General features: G+C 43.8%; 2 protein-coding genes across 3 annotated transcripts; one reads left to right on the plus strand and one right to left on the minus strand.

The window, feature by feature from the left end:
- The first annotated feature begins 1,873 nt into the window (after nt 1-1,873).
- cfl1 (cofilin 1) lies at nt 1,874-8,435 on the plus strand. The gene is made up of 4 exons (XM_030367957.1): nt 1,874-2,020; nt 5,344-5,654; nt 5,764-5,840; nt 7,554-8,435. The coding sequence occupies exons 1-4, from the start codon at nt 2,018-2,020 to the stop codon at nt 7,664-7,666; spliced, it is 504 nt and encodes a 167-aa protein (XP_030223817.1). The 5' UTR covers nt 1,874-2,017; the 3' UTR covers nt 7,667-8,435.
- Nucleotides 8,159-22,359, minus strand: prss23 (serine protease 23). Of its 2 annotated transcripts, none has more exons than XM_030367956.1 (2): nt 22,217-22,359; nt 8,159-10,397 (listed from the first exon to the last, which is right to left on the minus strand). In XM_030367956.1, exon 2 carries the CDS (start codon nt 10,381-10,383, stop codon nt 9,193-9,195), a length of 1,191 nt encoding a protein of 396 aa, XP_030223816.1. In that variant the 5' UTR covers nt 10,384-10,397; nt 22,217-22,359; the 3' UTR covers nt 8,159-9,192. The 2 variants fall into 2 exon arrangements, with proteins under 2 accessions (XP_030223816.1, XP_030223815.1); XM_030367955.1 differs by lacking the exon at nt 22,217-22,359 and adding an exon at nt 12,021-12,368.
- Between the last annotated feature and the right edge of the window lie 1,966 nt (nt 22,360-24,325).

Raw genomic sequence — 24,325 nt, forward strand, 5'->3', positions numbered from 1 at the left:
TGGGAGATCTCCCGACTTCTGACTCGGAAGGCTGGCTTCAGAGGAATCTGGAACACAGCATTATGGTCCGAACCTCCGAAACTCCCTGAAATTCTGAGCGTTTTGAAGTGCTACAAGCCAGGAAATCACGTCACAAGAGCAGCTTGTGCGGGTGGTGTTCGAGGCATCGTACACCACCCGTTTTTGTTTTAATATGAATATTGCCACCTACACACATGTTATAAGAGTCCAAGCTGCCAAGAGAGCTTGTCTCTCCTGACATCAAAGTGTCAAAGGCCCTTAATGGCGGTCTTATTTAACTTGAATTTCATAAATAAAATACAAGAATCGTCCTTCTTTCATGTCTTTTCATTCTACACATTTCTGAGCCCTGGGGTTTGCACATTTATATTGTGTATGATGCCACTTGAGTCTCTGGGATTGGCCGTCAGCCCCGAAAGGGACTGATCCGGGGAAATTAGACTCACCTGTGTGATCCATCAAGAGGCTCAAAATCAAGGACCGTATGGAGACAGAGAGGGAGAGGTATGTGTTGTTGGAGCTATTTTGTATAAACCTGTCTTTTCTTTTGGGATTTAATAGTAACTCGTGGATTTTAGGAACGCTGCTAGTGGATTGCCTTTCTCTGTCAGATAATTACTCGGCCTCTACACGTTCAGGGTGATTGCCTAATTTTTTATACTTTTTATAATCAAACATTAGATCCTTACATTTAGAATAACATGTTAGGAAAATTCGGCATCTCAATCTTGCACATTTGGGAGATGTTATAATGCAGATTCTGTAGGCCTAAATATGTTTTCAGAAGTTCCTTGCTGTAGGGGAGCCCCATTTGTTTTTTATTTACCGTATCCGTAGATTCCAATTGCTGGTGTCAACTTGAAATCACTTTTCTCAAATCAAACACCTGAGGTGTTTTTCACGGATCTAGATTATTTTTCTATTAAAGTTCCCAAAGTAGGGGCCCTAGAAAAATGATCTTGGATAGGGCACCACAAAAGCTAGATACGGCCCTGGTTGTGACGTAAGCCTGTGTAGTTAGTTTGCGGAAGGCTGCAATAATAATGCACGTCAGATGTATGTTATAACTTCCTGGTTCCCCTACCCTGTATGATTGTATGCGTTTACTCCCTCCTTCGCTTTTCGCTCGATTCATCATATGGCTTCATTGTCTATTCGCGCATTGATCTCTCGAGTGAAATCTGCTTTGGTGAAATTTGTGTCCCTTGTTTCCTTATATGGTGATCGGCGTCGTGGCCCGCCTTGTTGCCAGGCGCGCGCACCGCTGCCGATGCCATTTACTTCCATATTTGGAAGTGAGTGAAGTTTGGAGGGTGGGGAGAGGGCTAGAGAGGCGAATGAGCGAGTGAGAGTATTTTCTCCGTTACCTTTTTTACGCACTTGTCTGCAGAATATTGGTCAAAAAGACTTGGCATTTTTCCAGGTCTCAGTCATATACTGGCATACTCATTAATAGTTTTAGTATTAAATCTTTCCAACCCTGTTTAAATTCTCAAATGATTAAACGATAAAGTAATATAAAATATAATGCAGAAAAGTAAATTATTTTAAATTAAGCGTACATTTATGATACAAACGCATAATTCCTATACATTCCAATCAAGAGCTACAATTTATTGTACATCTTATCCTAAAATAACACTTATGTTATCATATATAAATGTGATTGCAGCATCTTAGCAAATTGTCATTATCGATTATTAGCGGTTTATGGTATTAGCCATAAACCCATTAGAGGACCCATTCATTGCCGTAATAATTATAACAGCAAAAATAAAATATTAAGCTCTGTGCCATGTTAAATGTTTCTAAACGATAAAAAAAATGCTGCGAGGAATCAATCGGACAATTATCTGACATTTTGCGCGTTCACTGTGTCCGCGGTTGCGCGCATTGAGGCGCGTTCATACAGGGCATTCAGTGTGTGAGCGAGACCGACTATTCATCATAGCCCATTCAATTCTACAAAGACGCTGACCAATTCAGAGCGACAGCCATGGTACGTTTAACACCGATTTCAGCCAAATATTCTGTATTTCCTCTCTTGTATAGGTACTGAAGACATTTTGGAAGAGTCTGAGCTTTAAATTAAGTTTGGTATAAGAAAGTTGGCATTCATTTGGTCATGAAAATGGCAAGCCGGCCAGTGTCAAGATACCCAGTGTCTTTGGTGCAGGAACTGCTAGCGTGCGAGCTAAGGACTTAGCATCAGTGACGGATGGCGTTTGGACGTTGATATTCGACAAATTGGGAATTTTGTTAAGTTATTCTTGTAGTTGAGAAAAATGGTAGACACTGGTTTCATAATATTCATGCCTGTCGTCTTATATTTATGAAATAACGGACTACCGGTCGAAACGCCTGGCGCCATTTCCTTCCTCTCCGTCTAGCCGACAAAAGCGTTCTGAAGGGCCTCTCCTGTTCCGTTCGTACCGCCGCTGTTGACGTGCTCCTCCATTCTATTCTTTCCCACCGCTCTGCATCCTGTCTCTGGGCTAGTGCCTGGCAGGTGCATCGCTTGTCCGTGCCCTTGGCTTTAATTTCGGCGGCGAAGCCCAATTTCGCCCGTGTCTGTTACTTGAGGCTAGCATTATCTAGGCGGAAAATGACACCCGCTATGGCTGATGTTAGCTAGGCGGCAGTGATTTTCTGCTTCTTTGTCTGCATACGGCATCCGGTAGGGAAATGTCTGTTTTCTACGACCAGATACATGTCATGGTTTGACTACCGACGCCTCGAAAGGATGCTCAAATTGTCGAGTTCGGTCAGGTGATAAATGGAGCGGGATTGTGTGACTTGGCGGTCCATAATGCGGACCGAGGTTCTCCTTATATAGGAAGCTAGCGCACATGTGCAGGGTACTGCGTTCATGGCCCCACCCTGAATTTGGTGCAAAGACCATTCTTGTTGTTGACGTGTATTGATTGCAGTGGTGGGGGATACATTCTGTGAATAATCCCGTAGTATACTATGAAGCCCCTTTTCAATTATGTTTGTATAAAAAAACATTTTTTAGACGGATGTCCATTATATCACCCATCCCATTGGGTTCCGCTAGCTTAAGCTAACGGGCCTTTCCTACGTACTTACCGGCTGGTACTACGCATCTAATTTGTACACGGAATGAAAGCCACAAGATGCAATCAAGTCATGTGAGCTTTTTAGCATTGGGGAAACAAATGCATACCTCATGCTTTACAGATGATATGTCAGACTTAAGAAATCATCCATTCTTTATTATGTTAATAATCCTTTACAGAAGCACTTGTCTTTTTTTTGTCATCGTTGTGACAGAATACATTAAGTGATGCGAGTATACATGTAAAGTATACCGTTTTGGTTAGCATTTTAATGACTCCTGGTGTTATTATCATACGCTTTTGTGCATTGTGGACGTCAATGTCACTTATTTCCGTTCCGTCTCTTAAAGTTCTAATTTGAATCGTTTTGCTACAATGTCGATTGTTTTTGGGTTTAATCTTCGTGACTGCCGGAAGGCTTTTGCAATACAAAAGTTATAATTAGATTAATATTAAAATGGCCTTGTCTATTTTTGGTTGTTGATGGCCTATTATGATTTTTAGTTCTCGCGTATCCAAGCATTAAGGTAAACATATTGATAATTTAATTAAATCTGTAACTAACCCTTTATTAAAGTCACCTGCATAGCTGGTTGCAATAGGCTGTCTCTGTAGTAAGGATCATTAATTGGTCCCGACAACTGATTTTCTTTCTAACTGAAATGGAGCTATTTTGCATGCATAGTGACTCGACACGTTTTTTTAACTGCAACCTACACGACGTCCACCTCCGTTTTTGAGTTTTCCTCTCAAATGCAGCATTATTCATCCTTTAATTCTGTAGTATTTAGGGCTTCACCAAAATTAGTACCTACAGCTTAATATGTAATATTTTATTCCGTCATAAATGTAATCTTTAATCAAGCCACCTTGAGCAAACATGTTGTACCAGCCCACACCCTCTGTAGGCCTTCCGCCAAAGTAGGTCAGTTGGTAAATGCATGTCACTCGATGACACGCAGCACTTTTCTTGAATGCTCTATTGATTTTCAGCCTTCTCTGTAGGATGCCAGTGTTGACCTACGCTCACAACTATTTCTTGGGATGACTGTAGTTTCCCCCCATGCACACCATTTCCTGCTCGGTGGGAAATCTAGTGTTTGGTTGAGACTCTGCCCTTAAGAAACATGGTGTGATATCTGTTAAGGGGCTTTGCAGCCTCAGAAACTGTCCGCCCTGTCTCAAAACGTATGTTTAAATGTCCCCAAAGGGTAATGGTGAGTCATCTCATTGGGTAGATGTGACTTTAGTTACGTTTCAACAATGCCCAATTGTCAGTTAGTCCTGCATTCTTAAGCTAATGCCTAGCCGCAGCTACACCCAGAGGAGCTTCCTGATGGCTGCAATGTCGCGTGACATTTCAATGTTCACTTGAATGTGGATAATGTTATTTAATAAGACTCTTTCTACCTGGTGTCTGGTGTTCTAATCATCATACGGACACACCCATTTCGGTTTTCTATTGCAAACCAATATTACATATGGACTTTGGCACTGATAAGTGGACGGCCAGATTACTACTTTGAGGAAATCGTACAAGTGTTAAGTCAGCTATGTAGCTATATTTGGGATTGGTACATTTTAGTTCGTACTCTTATTCAGATAACATGCACAATGTTGACATCTGAAGTTAACACTATTTTAAATATTGTGAGCAACAACTTGGAGCTGCAACTTCAATTCAATTCTTGTCAGGAGCTGTGAGATTAGGTCACATGTTTTCCTCAGAGGCCCCCATTTCTGGTTAGTTGACATCCAATTTATTAGTCAAAAGTCAGCAGTGATGCAATTTCCATAATGTTTTGGCTGCCAGATCATAAAATAGGTCATGTAATCTTAGACTAACGATAAAATCTGAAGTGGAAGGGTGAAATTTAGAATAAAATTGATTAACATGTAAGCAAACTTGATTAGTTGACTACCGCCTTAGCCTGACAAATCAATTTAAGCCCCAAAATGCATTCACCCCAGTGAGGTCCCGTCCCCACCCAACCGATTAAATTATTTATGAATGACGCTTTTCATTGTCTGTTTTTATTACTGCAGGTTGTATGCAAACCTGTTAATTATTAACCGACTACTGGTTGTACAAGTTATGAGATGAGGTTTGGCAGCAAAACCCAAGAAAGTGCAGGCCAACATTTTGGTTTGACTATAATTTCATATGCACTAGCTGTTCCACTTCAGCATGAAGGGCCCAGTATTTCACTTGTGTGTTAATGAAGGCTTTACCTCCATACAGGCCTCCGGTGTCACAGTCACAGATGACGTTATCGCGGTCTTCAATGACATGAAGGTGCGCAAGGCACAGGCGAACGAGGAGGACAAGAAGAAGAGGAAGAAGGCTGTCCTGTTCTGCATAAGCCCCGACAAACAGAACATCATTCTGGAGGAGGGCAAGGAGATCCTCTGCGGGGACGTCGGCACCACGGTCAAGGACCCCTACCTGGAGTTTGTAAAGATGCTGCCCAGTGACGACTGTCGCTACGCCCTCTACGACGCCACTTATGAAACCAAGGAGACCAAGAAAGAAGACCTGGTCTTTATTTTCTGGTGAGCACACAGGTCTACACACAGGGCGTCTTCGTTTGGATCCCGTGCATTCGTGGGTTTTGTCTTCGCCTGTGTTAACCGTTGTGTCGCATTTCTTTAACTTCCATAGGGCCCCAGAAACTGCCTCCATGAAGAGCAAGATGATCTACGCCAGCTCAAAAGAGGCCATCAAGAAGAAGTTTTCAGGTAATTATGGGAAATTATTTCAAATATTATATAATGTAGTTACTGTTATTGAATTTATATTGTTAATGTATAGGAGTTTTTTCAAATAGCCTGGTTTAAAGGCCAAATTATAAAAGTCTGGCCTTTTGCTTTAAAAAATTAATTTGAAGCCGTGCCATAACCAAAGCCATCTTCAGCCTATCCGATTCTCGTACTGACGCCAACGGATTAAGCTGATGCATCTCTTTCAGATTCCAAATAAAGTGTGCTCATGTCTTTTCATTTGTTAAAAATCCAACAGCCCAACATTAAAATTGGGACATTCTTGGATAGAACTATCACTGTCGTATTAAAAGTGTATCTCAAAATGTGTGTATGTCAAAAGCTTGTTCCATTTCTTACATGGCCACTCCTTTCATTTGAGGCTAGAGGATCTGATGTCAGCCCATCAGTTGGATGTTCTTGAGGTTGCAGACATTAACAGTAGAATAAGAGGAAAGTTGGAGAACTTGCGTTGCAAGATGAGCGTGAATAGGCAAGGTCAATTGATGACCCAAATCAGAGCTGCTTCCATGCAGAATACGGAGGAGAAATGCTGAGATGCAATGCCTGTGTTCTCAATCTGGCCACGCGCACTTCTCCTGGTGAACCTCCTAGTCGAGATCACCCTGTATAGGCAAACGATACCCGGATACAATGCTGATTTTAATAATTCCTTTCGGCTTATACATCTAGTTTATCCTGCTTACACAAAGTTGGCAAGCTTATTGATATCAAATTTCATCTCTGCTCTATTGCTCAAACAGGCCTAGTCTTATACTGGATATGTTATTGTGTCATATGTATAAAAGGACTGCAGTACCCCCACACCATACAAAACACCTTTAAAATGTAGCATGAACTGTGCTGGAGTCTACTTGTCCACAGGCTCTATAATAATCCCATGTTATATAAAAATCTGTGCACTAAGTGGTCTAAAGCTGAGGCTAAACGGGCCAGTCTATGAAAAAGGCCATTGCATCTTGCCTGTTGCCTCGCATGTGACTCCAATCAATCATTCGTTCAAAAAATCAAACATTAGAACCCTCCTTCTTGAACAACAGCCACCTCTGATTGGTCCGTGCACACGTCGGTTTGAGCAACCGGTGATGACAAATCCCAGACCCTTTTGCAAGGAAATAATCATTTCGACACATCACATGAGAAACCCTTCTATAAAGGGAAACATCGTACGGGCTGTTGGTCATGTATAGTTTAGGGGAAGAGGGGCTTCCTGTTTATAAAGCTCAACGACGCTATGGCTTTCTTCATTCACACTTATTTATGTAATTTCTCTTCGATTCAGCCAGAGCATTTGATGGAACATTCTGATTATTTTGAACAATACTGTTATCGCATTAATACCCAGAACCCTAATAGAATGACTGAAACAATAATATGCTTAAATATATTGGCTCATACATCTGACTGTTTCTGTTGCCTAGCAACTACTCAAACTAACTGCTTAGTGTTGATGTCGTAATCTGCTCTAAAGGGAGTCGCACACTGGACTACTGTCCAATGACCCACCATATTCTTTACATTTGAAACCTCTTATTTCCAATGGGAGCACTGTGAAACTGCTCCACACTATAACTTTAATCACTCATTATATCAAATGAGGGGTTAAAGAAAAGACCCGCCTGATCCAAAAAGGCCTATTGTAACGTGACTCTTTTGTTTGCCTCTTTTCAGGTATCAAGCATGAGTTGCAGGCAAACTTTCTGGAGGAGATCAAGGATCGGCGCACACTGGCTGAGAAGCTCGGAGGGTCCGCAGTAATAACCCTAGAGGGAAGCCCACTATAAATCCTGGCTTCCACCGAGGGCACACGTCTGATGGGTTTAGCTGTTCATTCCAGTATAGTTGGCGCAGGGGCAAAAGCAGATCAGGGATCATCTTGGGAGGCGGGGGGGCTTTGGGGAGGGATAGTTTGGGTGGGAGAGGGTTGAAGTGACAGTTTAAAAAACGACTAAATAAATCCACAATGGCAGGCTGTCATTCCAGTTCACACAACATAATGAAGATGAACAAAATATGTGAGGAAAAAAAAAAGTAATTCAAGTGAAGGATGATGATTTAAAAATATACACATGGTTTAAATGTTTGAAGGGACGAACAACTGTTAAAAGTCCAACTATTAATCCCTGAAAATTAATTGTTCCAACTACCTTTTTTGCCAAACTTCTAGTTAAGTTTTACATGTGTTTAGTTGAGGCTAGATGTAGAACAATCCAATTTTATCTTTTTTTAATTGCACAAAAGTATCAAACTCTTATGGGGAACAGCTGAATTCTATATATATATTTTGTTTTCTTTTCGAACCATGAAAATTCCAAAAACACTTGAGTGATTCCATTTTTATTTGCAATTCCCAGTTTAAAAATAGAAGGCATTTCGTGTAGTAAACAAGACCCATTCCATTTACTTGTTCAACTGAGTGGTTCGAAAGTCTCAGTGGTGTTCTGACGGTCAGATGGGAAGCGACAGATACGAAGGGCATGTGTTCAGATTGAATATTGAAGGATGTTTTGTATCGTCTCCTTATCTCTAATTAAAAAAAAAGCACTAAACAAATACCTTTTTCTCTTGTACTTTTTTGCCCTTGTTCCATTTCATTCTTTAATTCAACATTAAGTTACACCAAATCATTAGTTGAGTAATTGAGTACTTGTCATAGTAATTAGTGGTGTTGTACGCTTGCTCTGAAAGAGTTTTGTATAGAATGTGCCTGATGTTCCCTGGATTTGAGTGGTTGTAAAACCGTTGGCGACCACACGGTGTCGCCCTACACAATTCCAGAAACCTGAATTGAAGCACTTGCAGCCAAATACATACAATGATTAAAACGTTTTTATTTAAATATATCTAAGCCTTTACAAATAAAATGTAACTATCTCACTAGAAACTCTTTCTTGGCAGTAAGGCCCATATGGATAGCCAATTCTAAACACATTTTTCTGTGTCGACTCCATACATACCTAAAATATAAAATGAATGACCACCCCAATGAACATATTTAAGGAGCAACAGTTAAATTTGTAAGGCTGAACGCCTCCAATTTCTGCAACCATATTTGGAAAAAACGGCCATGTGGACGTGGACCGGTTTGGGCACAAGAAAAGAAGCATTGTTCTACATTTTCCTTCTAGAAAGTGGTACTGTTTAATAAGGTGGAAATTCTGACAGCTCGGTTAATCCGCCAGTAAGGAAAATGGCTGTTAAGACTTCATCATTAGCAGACATGTTAAATAACACAACCCGAGGATCCACTGTTTTTCCTCAACATCAGAAATCCACATTCCACTGAGTCCATACGATCCATGGAGTGCTCTCAGTCGTGACTGCAGCCCAGCTGGTTCCCGTGCACCCAGTAGCAGATCTGAGCAAACTTGAGCGGCGTGAATCGCACGGCCACGTTGTAATCCCGGTTCTCCCCGTCGATCTCCAGCCACTGGTGTCCCGAGAAGATCCCGATCACTTTCCTCTCCCACCGCTCCAGGGTACTGTCCCACACCCGTCCGTACACCCCCGAGCCACTGGCCCCCGGCCGGGCGTCGCAATGCTGGTAGATGAGGTCGTTGGATTCGTCCTCCACGGGGCAAAACCTGTAGACCAGCTCTCCAGGCCGGTCGCTGTCGAAGCCGGAGAAGTGAATACGTTTCCCTGCCAGGTCGTCGGACGAGGGCGTCACGGCCAGACGCATGAAGGGCCTCCGATGGGGCCAGCGTAGCTCCAGCAGGGCGTAGTCAAAGTCCATGCTGACCTCCTGGGGACCCTGGATCCAGCCCTTGGGCACGCGGGTGCGCTTCACCCTGACCCAGCGCACCAAGGGTTTCCTGGGATCTGATTGGTTCCTCCACGGCCTGGTGCCGTTGACGTACGGCGGGGTGAGGAACCCGACCCTGAGCTTCCGCGCTCCCTTGACGTAGTCCTTCCCGTCGTGGACGCAGTGGGCGGCGGTCAGCACGTGGCGCTGGGACACCAGCACGCCCGTGCAGCCGGTGGAGATGCGCACCGCCGTGGAGAAAGGGTAGTCCAGCAGGAAGTTCTCCCCGCGGATGTTAAAGCGCCCGTCGGCGCCGTAGATCTGCCGTCTCACGCGTCTGTGACGCCCCGACCCGACCTGACGCCTCAGCCGCCGCTTTGGCGGCGTGCGGGCGGAGAGGCGGACGCGGCCCTCCTCCTCGTCCTCTCCGTCGCCGTCCACGTCCACGGCGGTGAGGGTGCGAGAGCCGTCCGAGTAGAGCGTCTCGAAGGCCAGCTTCTGGCTGAGGTCCTCGGGCTGGGCCCACTGCTCCGCCCGGTGGAAGCAGCTGGCGTTGCAGTGGGTGCTGAAGTCCAACTGGGTCCGGGCGCTGAAGCGGGAGCGGGTGAGCCGCGTGGGCGAGTGGGGCACCAGCGAGGGGACGTGGGCCGGGCTGGGGGGGGGCAGGGCCGCCTGCGAGAGGGGGAGGCAGACCTGTAGCGTCAGCAGCCAGGTGAAGAGGTGAGCCAGGGCAGAGGCGCGATGGGGTTTCACCATGATGACGGAAGACACTGGAAACACAGTAAGGAGGGCGGAAAACATACAGTCACTGTAAAGGTCAAGGATCTATGTAGCAAAACATATTGGGTTGCATTACTGTTGGCCCTTGAACCGTTTCACATTGATCATTTTTACATGCTTGGTTGATTTTATAGCGTTTGCGAGTGACACCAGCAGCACTCAATGTTTTATGATGTAATGCCGTCTCATTAAATCTGGAAACAATGGTTCTCTTGTGGTCTGGGGTAAGGATTGTCTGGTAGCCTAAATAGGACTTTACCCAAAAGGATTTGAATATTGGTTGTGTACAATAATACACATTTGGGCCATATAATAGGAATGTATACATATTCTATAAATTGAATACAAATAAAAACTATGATCCAGGTTGTAAGAGTTACATTCAAACAGAGCAATGTTTGAGAGTAAGACCGGTGTTCTTGTCGTGCTATGCCACTATGAACTGGATCTGCTTTCTCTTTAACAGAGCAGATGGTTGAGAGTGGTGTTTGGGTTGAAAACAGAGATAAGGTCTATGGTGATATTCGATCCTGTCTGGAAGAATATGTACCCTGAGGGACATTGGCAGGAACAGAGCAGGTGTTTGGGAGTGAAATAGGGGGTTCAAGCAAGTCAAGGCAAGGCAGCAGAAGAGAGCATTCGATATACAAAGACAAGGTGGGGCCCTTTATATGGCTCCAGTCATTCAAGAGTCAAATAAGCAGAACTGCCTTCATCAAACTGGGGTGAACCATAAAGAAATGAAGGGCTTTAATGTTTTGTAGAGATCTTTCAAGTTTCTTGCATGGTCATAATTCAGAAGGGTGGATTTTGGAGGACATATCTCCAATCAATCCTCATAAATCTCAGCACTGGAGTGTCAGCAAAACAAAATTAAAGTTGTGGTTGAAGAGGATAGCAATGCGAAGTCGCTGGAGCACAAGCCTGGGAAATATGTGACCGTGATATCACCAGGTTTCAATGTCGTTGTCATACTCTGGGAAGCAGATGGCCCCTCTTTCATTAATGAAATATGTTGACATACCCAGTCATATAATCAGCATATTATGCTATTACAGAGATGCTGTATAGAGTTGTTGTGTTGGTTACTGGGATCATTCTTAGAATCAGGCTGTAAGTGAGCAAATGTGATGCTTAAGGGTTTCAAACAAAGTTGAAAGTAAGCAAGTCTGTTTAATTCATATTAACTTGATTGATTTAATTGGTCTCTTAATTAATGATTCTATAAGCATTGACTGAGGAACACAGTATGTGTGCGGGTGAACCACAGGTGTGAATGTACAGATCCCCTGTAACTTGCTATTCGCAAATAGATTCAGAGCAGTGTTTCCCAATCCATTAGATCATTTAAATTATTTAATCTTAAGTAATCCTGTACGAGTATATGTAATGTAACACTGGTCACTGTCTTCTGAGTTTACCGTTCCTAAAGACAACATACATTGTTTACGTTTCTCTGCCTCTATTGTGATGCAGAATGCCTAGACGTGATCTCCAAGCAGTGCACCTCAAGCCACGCAATTATGCTACTGACCAAATAAACTTATTTTAGCCTAAGAACAAGTAAGGAGTAAACATACAGTTTTAAAAGGATTCTGTATTTTATACATTACCTATAAACAGCGATGAAAGCCGGTGTTCACATCCCAGTTGCGTCAACTTTCCACACAAATGCACTTTGTATCAGAATTTGCCAGGTTTTCAACATGTCTACTGTGTGACGGATCACTATTCCCGTCGTCTATATATTTGTCCAAACGAAGGACAAATCACACCTCTAGTAGTCCGTAGGTAAAGGGAAGCCAGATGCCGGGGTGTAATTAACGTGCCTATCTCGATTCGGGTCCCCCGAAACCTGTTCAGTTGAGAGGCGCAAATAAATATCTGTCTGAAAAGACTTTCCTCTCTCCCTCCCTCCTAATGCTGGTGCCCCGCCTTCGCCTGGCTACTGAAACTGTGACTCTCTGAACAATCAGCCTGGCTGGCTGGAGATGAGCGAGGGCAGATAAGGCCCTCTCCAGCATTCAAAGTGCGGAGAGGGCATTTAAAGTGCGTTATTTAACGGCCTGCTGCCGTTAAATAACGTATTGTCTGTTTCTTTGTTAATATTCGTAATGACTGGCAAACTTGAATTTAATTAGCTTTCAGTGTCCTTAACAGAAAGACCAAAATAAACCTCGCCAAAATAAACTCGGGGTGGGCATTTTCTGAAAAAAGAAAGTCCTAGGTACTGGTTGGTCGATTGCATTGTGTATCTCGGACTGCTACCTATCTGCAGATATTTTAGTGGTGAAAGTTAGCTTTGCAGAGAAAACAATCCAAACCAATGGCAAAACAAATCGCAAAATTTTGCATATATCAGTGCAGTGCACTTTTAGAGACCAAAAATTGCATTTTTGCATACAAATTAAAAAAGCATATTATGTAAAGGGGAGATAAGGAGGAGAAAAGGTCCCTGTGGTCCCGTGTGACAAAAGGGGGGCGCTATAACTTCTGGTCTAACCTAAACGGCCAAGCCTTCACCGTGTTTGGCAAACATTTCTGAACTTAGTATCCTTTATGTACATGCATCCTTTTGGCTCAAGGACCATCTAGATACATTTTTGCTGTAACTTGAACGTTTTGGGATACCTTGAAAACATCTTGAAAACTGAACCGTAAAATCGATGACCCAAAATGTGGTAGGCCTACACATGCTCCTTAATCATGCCAGACCATAGGCCTAAGTAATTATTATTTTCTTGGATTCTGTTAAAATTGACATGTTGTGTGCAAATAACAAAACGATTATGCAAATTATCAAGCCGCCATTATTCAATAGTCCCCTTTAGAGAAGCCCATAGGGACCCATAACTTAGTGGGCCCATCAAGGACTTTGCAGTTGGGGTATGTGGAAAGGTTTGTGTGATAGTTAAAAAATGACGTCACAGTGTCCATTTCGAGTGGCCTCTGTTGAAGGTGCTCACCAGGTGTTCATCATTTGTCTTGACCATTCCGAAGGTGAACAACTCAGAGTTGTCAAAGTTGGTATATAATTTAACCGCACGCAAGCAGGTCTCCAAAGAGAACATTTTTGGAGACCTGCTTGCTTGCGGTTTAATTATATACCAACTTTGACAACTCTGAGAGACAGGGGGCCCGATAACTCGCAATCAAACCAAATAATCAGTCCCGCCCCATTGTTGAACCAATCACAGGTCTGCTTCAATTTAACCCAGCGACTAGAAACTTGACGTGCTTGCTCATTAGCCTTGCTAGCATTAGCATGTTAGCATGCTCACTGAATATTGTGTATATAACATGTTAGCTTTTGCAATCACAGGCATTCTCTTCAGAAAATGCACAATGGGCAAAATCTCTAAATCTCTTTGAGTGATCAATACTAAACTCCTCGCCCGTGGTATGTCCTCGATGGCCCTTTCAAGGTCTTGGGCCGCTCTCTGAAATGGATTGAATAATTGTGTAGAATCTTTTAGAGGAAATAAACAAATTGATGAATAACTTTCTTATGCATTAAAGTGTATTACAAATATAATTGAAAAATCTAAAAGAGAGGAAGAGCTGGAGAGAACATTAAATCAGAAAGATGGAGAAACCACCAAAAAAAAGATAATAGAGAGACTTCACTTTGTCTTGACTATCTCTGTGTCTCCATCTTTTTGATTACTCGTTCTCCTTTAGATCATTTTTTCCCCTATTTGCTGTTCTTAACAAGCTTGTTGTCTGGTTCTCTCTCTTTCTAGGGTTTTTCGATTACCTCTGACTATAACCTCCGACTCTGTCAATTTGTGTTGGTGGTGCCCCGGAGTGCGCTGGTGACTTTGAGCTCTGGAGACTCGGGTCACATCCCACCATGGAGCGCTAATGTGACGATGTCAAGTTGGAATCTTAGTTATTTATTTGTTCACGTGTTTTTTGGTAGGGTCTTTACAGAATCTTAAATTAAAAACAATGTGCAATAAAAAAGCAATATGATCAAACTTACATTTAAATGAGGGAATCAAACCCACCGGCCACGACGCTATATTGGCAACACCTTCTTCACATGAAACTCCTACTTAATACCCATACCAATGAAAGATGTAAGTGAAAAAACAAATGCGAGATGCCATCAAGAAAATACTTGTTTCTTTGCAGATTGTGCCCTCAGCATGTAAAGATAAAAGCACATAGATTGGGGGAAAAAGTTCACCCAAGGGATTTTGTCCAGAGGGCAAAGAAAGAATTTCCTCCCTTGTTGGGGCACGTTGGCATAGTTTCTTATCCCCACGCCTCGACTGCTCCGTGGTAGGTTGCTCCCTGGTCCGCTGGCCTTGATCTCCAACAGGTCTTTCATCTGTTACTGAGGGTCTCTCTGAAAAACCTGTGGAATTTGGGAAGCCTCACACTGCCTCTCTTAAGGAGTACAGTTTCAAAGAGGGAGATTTAGGGTGTGGGGGGGCAGGGTGGGGCTGGGGGCTTACACAGAGTCCTTAGTCACAGGAACGGTGTTTGCTTGAATCCTGTGTGGAATCTCCCGTGGAGGACTCAAGTCAGGCCCTTCCGACACAATGTGAGAGCTGTTGTGCTGATCGTGAATGTCACCCCAAAGAACACACCAACTGAAACCTACCGCTCTATCCCAGGGAACTCTGGGAAAGAAAGTTGAGTCTGTGTGTGTTGTGTGGGTGTGTGTGTGGTTGTGGGTCGTGTGTGTCTCTGTGTGTGTCTGTGTGCGTGGTTGTGGTGCGTGTTTGTCTGAGAAGAGGAAAATAAGATGTGATTGGTTTGGCAAAACCTTGATTTCTCTTACTTCTCTCATTCTGTTGTCTTTCTTCCCCCCACTTTTCCCATGTCACATTTGCTCATATCCTGTGGATAACTCATTGTTGTGACTTGATAACGTGATATATTTAGTGTGTGTGTGTGTGTGTGTGTGTGTGTGTGTGTGTGTGTGTGTGTGTGTGTGTGTGTGTGTGTGTGTGTGTGTGTGTGTGTGTGTGTGTGTGTGTGTGTGTGTCACTGTCCCAATAGACACTGATGTAGTGTTTTAATAACACAAGTCTGTTTATCTCTGTATCCAGTCTTGGGCAGTGGATGGCTTGATGTTCCATTATTTCTAGGCTGTCGTCATTCATGTTCAAATCCCTTTTAAGGAAGCAAGTTAAACCATGTGACCAAAAAACGGACCAATGCAGAATATGCAGTGAGTAACTGAGTACCCATGAACAGCATCAACAATATGGGCCCTTGCACTTCCTGATTATTCTATTATAGTTCACATAGCATTCGACAAGACTTCCCATATAATTGACCTTGAGCAGACCATACCAGAGACATTCAAGATTGGGGGGGGGGACTGAGGCCTTACAGTTCCATGGAACTCATTAGCTGCGCTTCTTAGCCCTGGAAGTAAGCAGCCCATAATAAGCGGCCCCGTATTGTAATGGAGCCCCTCACAGCGGAGGTATTCTCATATGCCGAGCTGGAATGGGAAACATAGGAAAGGCATTGGAAAAACAAACACGTCTAGGGTGGACTCTCAGAGTAGATGTGTAGCAACACGTGGTAGATATTCCCGCTCCGCTCATTATAAGGCCACCGTGGTGGGGCTGTGACTTGTACAAGCATTCAGCTGAGATGCGGTAGCGGCCTGCGACAGTTCTGCAAGCAAGCGGGGGGATTCTTAACAGGATCACGGGGATTTCTCTGTTGTTTTTAATCCGATAATTGGCTTCAGGTCCCGACCGGGAATAAGGGGCCTCGCTATATTAACATGGACGTCTCGCTGGACCGGCCAGGCTCTTGACCTGCTGATGCCAGAAGCTTCTATCACTTGGTAACCTCACCGTCCTTCGTATCTGGGGGGCCTTTTAAGAGGGTCTCTTCTTGGAAGAATTATGTTTCGTGCTCTGAAGAATGTCCTTTTTTATGGTCCCTGGACCGTTCTTCAGTATTTTATGACCTTTATTCGCTTCGATTTATTTATTCGTTTTGAATGCAGTCCTTTCTCATCCGAGTCCTCCCAACCCATTCGTTCTCTCTCCCTCCCCTTCTCATTACTCAATTCCTATCTCCCGTTCTCTCTGTCTCACTCTCTTGCTCCCCTGTTCTCTGTGACTGTCTCCCTCTCTTACTCTCGTCCTTCTCTCTTCCCTCTCTCACTCTTTCTTGACCTCCATCTCATCATCCCCCGCTCGGCTCTGTTTCTCTCTCTCTCTCTCCCCCTGTCCTTCTCTGCCTCTCCTCTCTCTTTTTATCGAACCCTCACCCTCCCTCCCTCCTTCCTTCCCTCCCTCCCTCCCTCTCCTTTAATTCCTTCTCAGTGGTGCTGCCACCCACATCCGTGCCATAAATAATGTTGACACATTATGCTTTCCAACTCTGATGAAACATTGGGCCCTCATGCACTAGTGCTGGTTAATCAGGCTTTGTGCCATTGGTCCCTGGCTTTAGCGCTGGGGGTAGACATGTTCTGTACCCTGGGTCCCTTGGTCCCCGGTTCCCCTCCAGGCCCCAGCTGGGTGCTCTCACAGGCCTGCTTCCCCTTAGCATGAGCTCATCTCAATTTGGCAGCAAGCACCAGTAGTAGGGAAGAGCAGAGAAGAAATAACAAAAAAAAAAAATCCAAAACGAAAACCCTGCAATAAGAAATGCACGCCGTCCGACTAGTGATCAACTCTGTAAAAGGAAAGGGGCAGAGGGAGAGCGCGTCTCCTCGCATTCTTTGCCAGTCCAGGCAGAGCTAAGGGGCTGTGGAGGGATTCCTGGCAGAAGAGCAGTCCGGCCTAACGGAGTCCCATCACTCCAACATCAAGTCTGCCGTAACGGCCCCAGAGGCTCCTCCTTGGCCCCAGGCTGTGGAAACAAGAAGGTAATCCGCCGGACAAATGAAAGGGTGTGGACAGCGACAACCGAAACACCGGCCTCTGCAGGCAAATGAAATGCAGTGGTCCGTGTAGAGTCACTTAGGAGATTTTAACAGCAAGGAGGTTTACACACGGATGTGGAGTAGACCCATCAATTATGTGGGCTAGTTTAGAAGATGGAGTTAGATCATAAAAACTTGAAGCATATTTCGAAAGTAAGGAAAATAAGGCACAGTGATAAAGAATACATTTAAAACAGGGAGGGAAAATACATCTGCTTCTCAGATAAGACATATTTTCTGGAAGGAATGTTTGTTTATCATTTTGTGATAACAGGAGAAGGGATGTTCCAATAACGATGACAGTATTATCATTTTGAGGTTATTCTGTTAAAAACAACCACAAATGCAAAATATTAATTGTTTTTATAGGGAGATGGAGGGATTGAGGGATAACCTGTTTCAGCATTAGCGCTTGCATCTCAAAAGACCCATTTGATGCTTGAGTGAGGGCGTTTGGTGGAAAAACCTTTCGAGAATGAGGTTAAAGTGTCAAACATGTGGGCCTTGAGTACGTGACCATTCCACCTCACGACCTTATCTCTCCTCACAACTATGAGGAGTGGATGTTGTGAAAATCTCAGAGCAAGCCTATTAAGGGTGAGTCCAACTGGAAGAAATAGGAAGCATCAGAGTCAACGAGTGGGGAGACCGAAATCCGCAGTAAAAGCCTCTTTAAACGGCCAAATATTTACAGCAGGCTTTAAGAGGGAACATTCTTCGAGATGCAGTTCTGAGTGGGTAGTTCCCTTGTGTTGTCAGGTGGCTGCCCACAGGTGAGTGTAATGGAAGCTGATGTCAGTGAACAGGGTCTGCTGTTGGTGTTAACCCCATGCCTGTCTCTGCTCTTAATAACGAGAGGTGTCCGTCAGCAGGCAACACCATGTGGACGGAATGGGTGCAGCCATGAAGGAATTTTTAAACCGTATAGGGAAGTATTTCAGACACTGTCCATGCCACATGCCCACTCATACACACCCTTAAAGACAAATATATATGCGCATGCACATGCACACGCATGCATGCGCACACACATACATACACACACACACACACGTACAGGCATGCACACACGGACACACACATGCATGACACACACACACACACACACACACACACACACACACACACACACACACACACACACACACACACACACACACACACGCATATACAACCAGTAGTAAGGCCAAGATGGCATCTGAGTCGTGGATGGAATGTTCTAGAACCACCAGAGTGCCATGCCCCTAGTTCCTCCCACAGGGACAATGCTGTTGCTAGGAAACCCCATTGCCTTGATAACCGGCAGGCTGAGGTTTGGTGACCAAACAACAGCATTCAAATTGTAAAACCATGCATCCACTGGAATGTGTTTGTGCATGTGTGTTTGCGTTTGTGTGTGCGTGTGTGTGTGTGTACTTTGTACACAGGATTAGTCATTTATGTTCTACAAATCAAACAGATTTGTCAAAAGGTTGTCAATTTGTCAAAAGTGCATTCCTGCTTGGTGTACAAGCAGGAAGAAGAACCAGGTAGAAGCAAGCCAAGGCGCTCTCTCTCTCTCTCTCTCTCTCTCTCTCTCTCTCTCTCTCTCTCTCGCTCTCTCTCGCTCTCTCATACACACATAAACACACAGACACATATAGGAAGTGTGTGTGCCAGGTCGCTATTCTATCTTCGATGCAATCTGCAGCTGTTCCACTACAGTTCCAAAGCTATTATCTAACGTTGTTCACCATAAAAAACAATGTTACACTTGATGTTGTGTTATTTTCACAGTGCTTTTAAATCTCCGGCCTGTGAACGCATACAACTTTCTATTCCCAGCCAATCCCACTCTGTTGAGCCTCTTAGACACACCCATGTATTGCACCTCTAATCTCTCACCTCTGCAATGTCAACGAAAACAAAGAAAGGGAATCATAACAATGGCTGAATTATTAATCCACCAGGAGGCAAGATTAGTCGAAAAAATATAAGAACCTCTACAACTCTCTCCTCCTTCCATCAGAGATGGCCTTCTGGCTTTTGGGATTTTTTACGACATGGGTTCTGTCAGACGCATTACGAACGGTTCAGAGTGGGTCGGGGAGGGGGTCGGCGGGAGCTTTCCCCGATTCTAGAGGCAACAACAAGGAAAGGAAGGAAGGCAACGTGGCTCCTCAGGCAGCATTCTTTCCTTCATCAGGAATTCACTGAGGTTTGGCCGCACACTCGCTGCCTCCATTAGGCCCCTCTTCTTCTTCCTCCTCCTACGTGCTGGAGAATGACAAGGTCGCTCTGCACGTCTGCCTCGCTGCAGGCGACGGGAGAACGGGCTGTTCCGGAACACACTCCTCTCCTGCGTTCTGGAACTTGGGCCGACTCAAAAAGTGTAACGACTGTAGATTGTTACGGCACACTTTCAGTGCGTTCTAGGACTGACTCAAAAGGGGGGCCGCCACGACTGCAGACCGCAGAGCGCGGTCCAGTCTTTACCGAGCACTGCGTCACCACAGAGAAACAAAGAAAGGACCAAAATAAAGACAGCACTTCATTGTTCTACTGACGAGACCACAAACAGTCCCCCTCAGAGTGGAAAAGGTGTTGAAAGCTGTGGTGCTTATTTATGGAGTATAATACTCCACGTGTAGATTCTCAGACTCTCTGCTTGGCCCTCCTGGAGACAATCTCCCATTTCTCCCCTTTCTCTAGTACTAAGAAAAGATCCACCATGCTTTTTTTGCCTTTATTCTGACCAGCAATTCGTGTCTAATTGCGGACTATAAATTGAACGGACAAAGCATAGGCTCAAAGATTTACACTCAGCACTCAGCACACATCCCCCCCCCCCCCCCCCCCCCCCCCAAGTGACCAAACATTCCATCGTCCAACTGTTTAATTGCAAATCCATCTGAAGGCTACGCATGGCCTAGCCGACCGCGCTGCCTGGTGTTATCAACGCCTGTGTCAGACTGGGGCCGATCCCTGTCTGTTTGTTATACTCTATAGATCCTCCAAGAACCTCGCAGAGAGCCAAAGAAAACTCTGAGAAAACGCCAGCCATGTGCCTGACTCCAGGAATCCATGGGGAGGAAGCTTAGAAAAACAAAAAGAGGATTGATCCAGGAACAGGGGAGGAGAGGAACAAGGTGGCACAAGTTTCAGTGATGCGTTCAATAGCAACCCACATAACCCTGGTGTTTGCCTAGATTTACTTGTAGCCAAGAGATAAACATGGAGGATATATTCAAGTAAACATGGCTGTTAAAACTGCGCTGCGACATGTGCTTGTTCGTCCGCAGATGTTTGAGCATTAATCATTCCTTCATGAGGAAAGTGTGAATAAATACCAAAATGTTGTCCTCTGCCATTTCTTTTCAGGACATATTTTTCAGAATATGTTTTTGTTTAAGAGAAGAAAAATAAGTTTACGAGGAAAAGACGTTTGGGCTTTTATTAGGACCCCGGTGTACGTCTGTCTTCCCTTGATCTTAGGACCGTTTCATTAACATGTGGAAACATTTAGGGGACATTTAGGGGATAATGCAACCAAGGAAGCTCTGGTCACTGCAACAACAACCGAGATAATTGATCTGGTCCGTTAGGAAAATGTGTGTTAATGTCAACGCGTGCCATCGAGTTAGCTACTGTTCTGAACGTGCCGAATACACGGCCAGTTAATGCAGGCTGCGACAGGGTCTGCTGACAGAAGACAAACACAGTATGGCGATGGAAACAATCCTCTGCGATGGTTTCTACCAATGAACGGAACCAGGCTGCAGCACGGCACAGACACAGACTGGCCTGCAGCTGTGTGTCCTTGTCTTCAACTTCCCTCCACACTCCTTGGCAGATCAATATCTGAGCTTTATTGTAATTCAACAGAGGAGCCCGCGCCAGCTCACACTTGGATGGAATCACACTTGGATGTGGAGTGTCATTTTAAGTTGGGTTTCTGAGCACATTTTGTATTTTGTCTTTATCCATCCGTCTTTTCATCCATCTGTTTTTCCAGCTAGTCTTGGGTAACATGGGGAGGATTTTCCATAGCTAAATAAAGGATTTCTTTGATCTGTTAGAACTCTTATACAGAATTAGCATTCCAAATACAGAATTCTTAATGATCTCGGCCGATTATCTTAGCTACCTGGCACAGAGAGGGAATTCCTGTACTTCTCCATTACCAGTAAATGGACTTTGCTTCCCTTTGCCCTTATTAAGTTTAACCTGTTGGAAAGTGCCAAAAGACAACCATCTGTCTTCACGCAACATTTACCGGAGGAACAAGAAACAATCCACTGTTGAAGTCATTCATCTAGCGTACATGAACCTCTGGAAAACACTCTATTACACATCATTACACAAATAATGATGTGTAATAAACTAAATTCCTCATCAAAAGTTTGCTACTTTCACAATGAATATCAAATGATTAGTTTTTTGCATTTGGTCACGCATGCTTAATTCTTGCTGTTGTTGCATAAGAAATCAGGACCAAATTATAAGACCGTGCCTTGGCATGGTGTTGAATAACCGTCAGTTCCAGACAGTGAATTTGAGTCATCCGCCCAAACCACTGAGCATTCTCATTCACCCACAGCAAACGCCACGGGCCACATGAAACCACATGAAGCCACAACAGATCTATTTCTGAGCTACAGTATCAGCCTGTCTTCACTTGTTGTCAATGTCTCATACCATTTGGTCTTGGTGTGCACTCACCGAGCCTGAGAGTTTTTCTTTAATCTACTCCCCCCCTCCCCCCTCCCCCTAAATCATATATTTGCCCGACCGTCTCTGTAAAAGAAAAATCCCTGCTCTGAAGGAGTGTTTTTTCACACCAAGGAAACATCAACAGTGTGAACCTGCTGTTGATAAATCAGAGCCCTGACTGCTCTAAAACAATGGACTCCCACTGACCTTCCACTCAGCACGGGGGCTCCCACCGCTGCTGTTGTTGTTCCCTCCTAGTGGTACTGGTTGTGGTAGCGGGTTCTCCACCAGACTTCACCAACCCAGCAGGGATCATGGCCACTCCTTCAGGTGGCCTCCTCCTCCTGGCGTCTAGTGTTTTAGAGCAGGGGGGTTCTCAAGATCTTTTCATGCCGTGGCCCGTGAACTATGGGGTCAGAACAGTCTCATTAATAATGAATGCACAGAGAAGGATTCACAAATGTATTTTGTGATTTATATATAAATTACTCTCTTCTCACAAATACATTTCAATGCACACATAAATGGATATCGGTATGTATAAATGTAGAATAAATCCATAAACAAAAATAAGTTTCAAAAACACATTTCTGATCCACACACGAATGTACCTTGTTTTAAATAAATGTAAAATAAATCCATAAATATATGAATTAAAACAATATTTGCAATTTTAATCAAAATGTACGGAAGCCGAAAACGGCCATCGATTATTTTATTTTTCTATGCACTGTTATCTCGTGATAACGACTTATTATCTCGTTATCTCGATATAACAAAGATCGTTTTCTCGTGATAACGAGATATTTTTTCCCCTTCGTTTTCTCGAAGGGGAAAACCTGTCTACTTAAGGGGAATCTGTGTGCTGTGGGTTACACCCTGAAGAAGGCTGTTGTGCCACTACGCATGGTCTTCAACCCCTTGGGGGACCCCCTTATAGTAAAAAAATAAAATGATGTTGCATTTTAAGTGTGATCTATAATAAGAAGTGCACTCCAGGATATCAGGATTGACACTCCTAGGATAGATATCTGTAAACTGCAAATCAAAAGCGCATTTATAAACGTAATGCTGATGATTCATGTGTGATTCATCGACATTTTGATTTGATTTATTTATCCTTAGTTGTGACAAAGCTTGTAAAGTTGGATTTGATATGAGCAACGAGGTTCAAGTGAAGATGGACGATATAAAGAGCGCGCAGCCGCGTCGAGAAAACGACCCTTGTTATATCGAGAAAACGAGATAATTAATTCGTTATCACGAGAAAACGACCTTTGTTATATCGAGAAAACGAGATAATTAATTCGTTATCACGAGAAAACGAACTTTGTTATATCGAGAAAACGAGATAATAAGTCGTTATCACGAGATAACAGTGCATAAAAAAATAAATAATCGATGGCCGTTCTCGGCTTCCGTAAAAATGTATTTGGATGTTGTTACATTTATATACAAACTGTTAAACTTGCATTAACAAGACGTTTTTCATTTGTGAACTTATTTGCATTTGTTTGTGAACTGGTCTGTATTTATATGTGGATTTTTGCAATATCATCCCACTGCAGACGCAAATGGGCGTTCTCGTGTGGTGGGGGTTCCTGTTTACGCAGACTGGAACGCCCCCTTCTTATTCTTCGTCGCCTTTCTCGCTGAACTGTATTAAAATGTCAAAGTGTACTACTCCGAAACCATGTAAATAGTGTTGTAAATAAACTTCCAAAGCTTTTCAAATCTTATTTGGAAAATAACTTCACATGGTGTGTCTTTTTACAATGTATTCGTTACCAGCATTCGTAGTGTTGATCAGCAGTGAAATAGTCCGCTATAAAACGTTGACGTCGCTTAGCAACCGAAGACGCTGGGGTTGACAAATTACCCGACTACTAGTCTGGCTGAACGGAAGTGGACAGCGTCTATTGCTTAGCGGCCGATTTGGCCGCGACTCCTCCCCTTCCGGTTGCTGGCGTTACCAAGTTTTCGAAATTGTTTGTGGAACTAGACATCAAATCTTGTTTAATTTTAATATAATGTAATTACTGATTACTGACTATCTGATTTCATTACAATGGTAGGACCACAACATAGCCTATTTTGACATTACCTTGGAAAAGCCCAGACTCTCCCCGGGGATTCTCCCCGGGGACGATGCGTTTGCGGTCACGACTATCGGCGGTTGGTGTGGATTTGGCGCATCGTTTCACTCTGACGGCGGCATGAGCGTTTGACATGGATTAACCAATGAACCGATCCGTTCCACTTCACAATAGCTCCTACGGTATTTCTTTAGTAGTGTTCTACAAGAACCACATATAA

This window comes from Gadus morhua, chromosome 10, assembly GCF_902167405.1.
Source record: "Gadus morhua chromosome 10, gadMor3.0, whole genome shotgun sequence".
Classification (NCBI taxonomy): Eukaryota; Metazoa; Chordata; class Actinopteri; order Gadiformes; family Gadidae; genus Gadus; species Gadus morhua.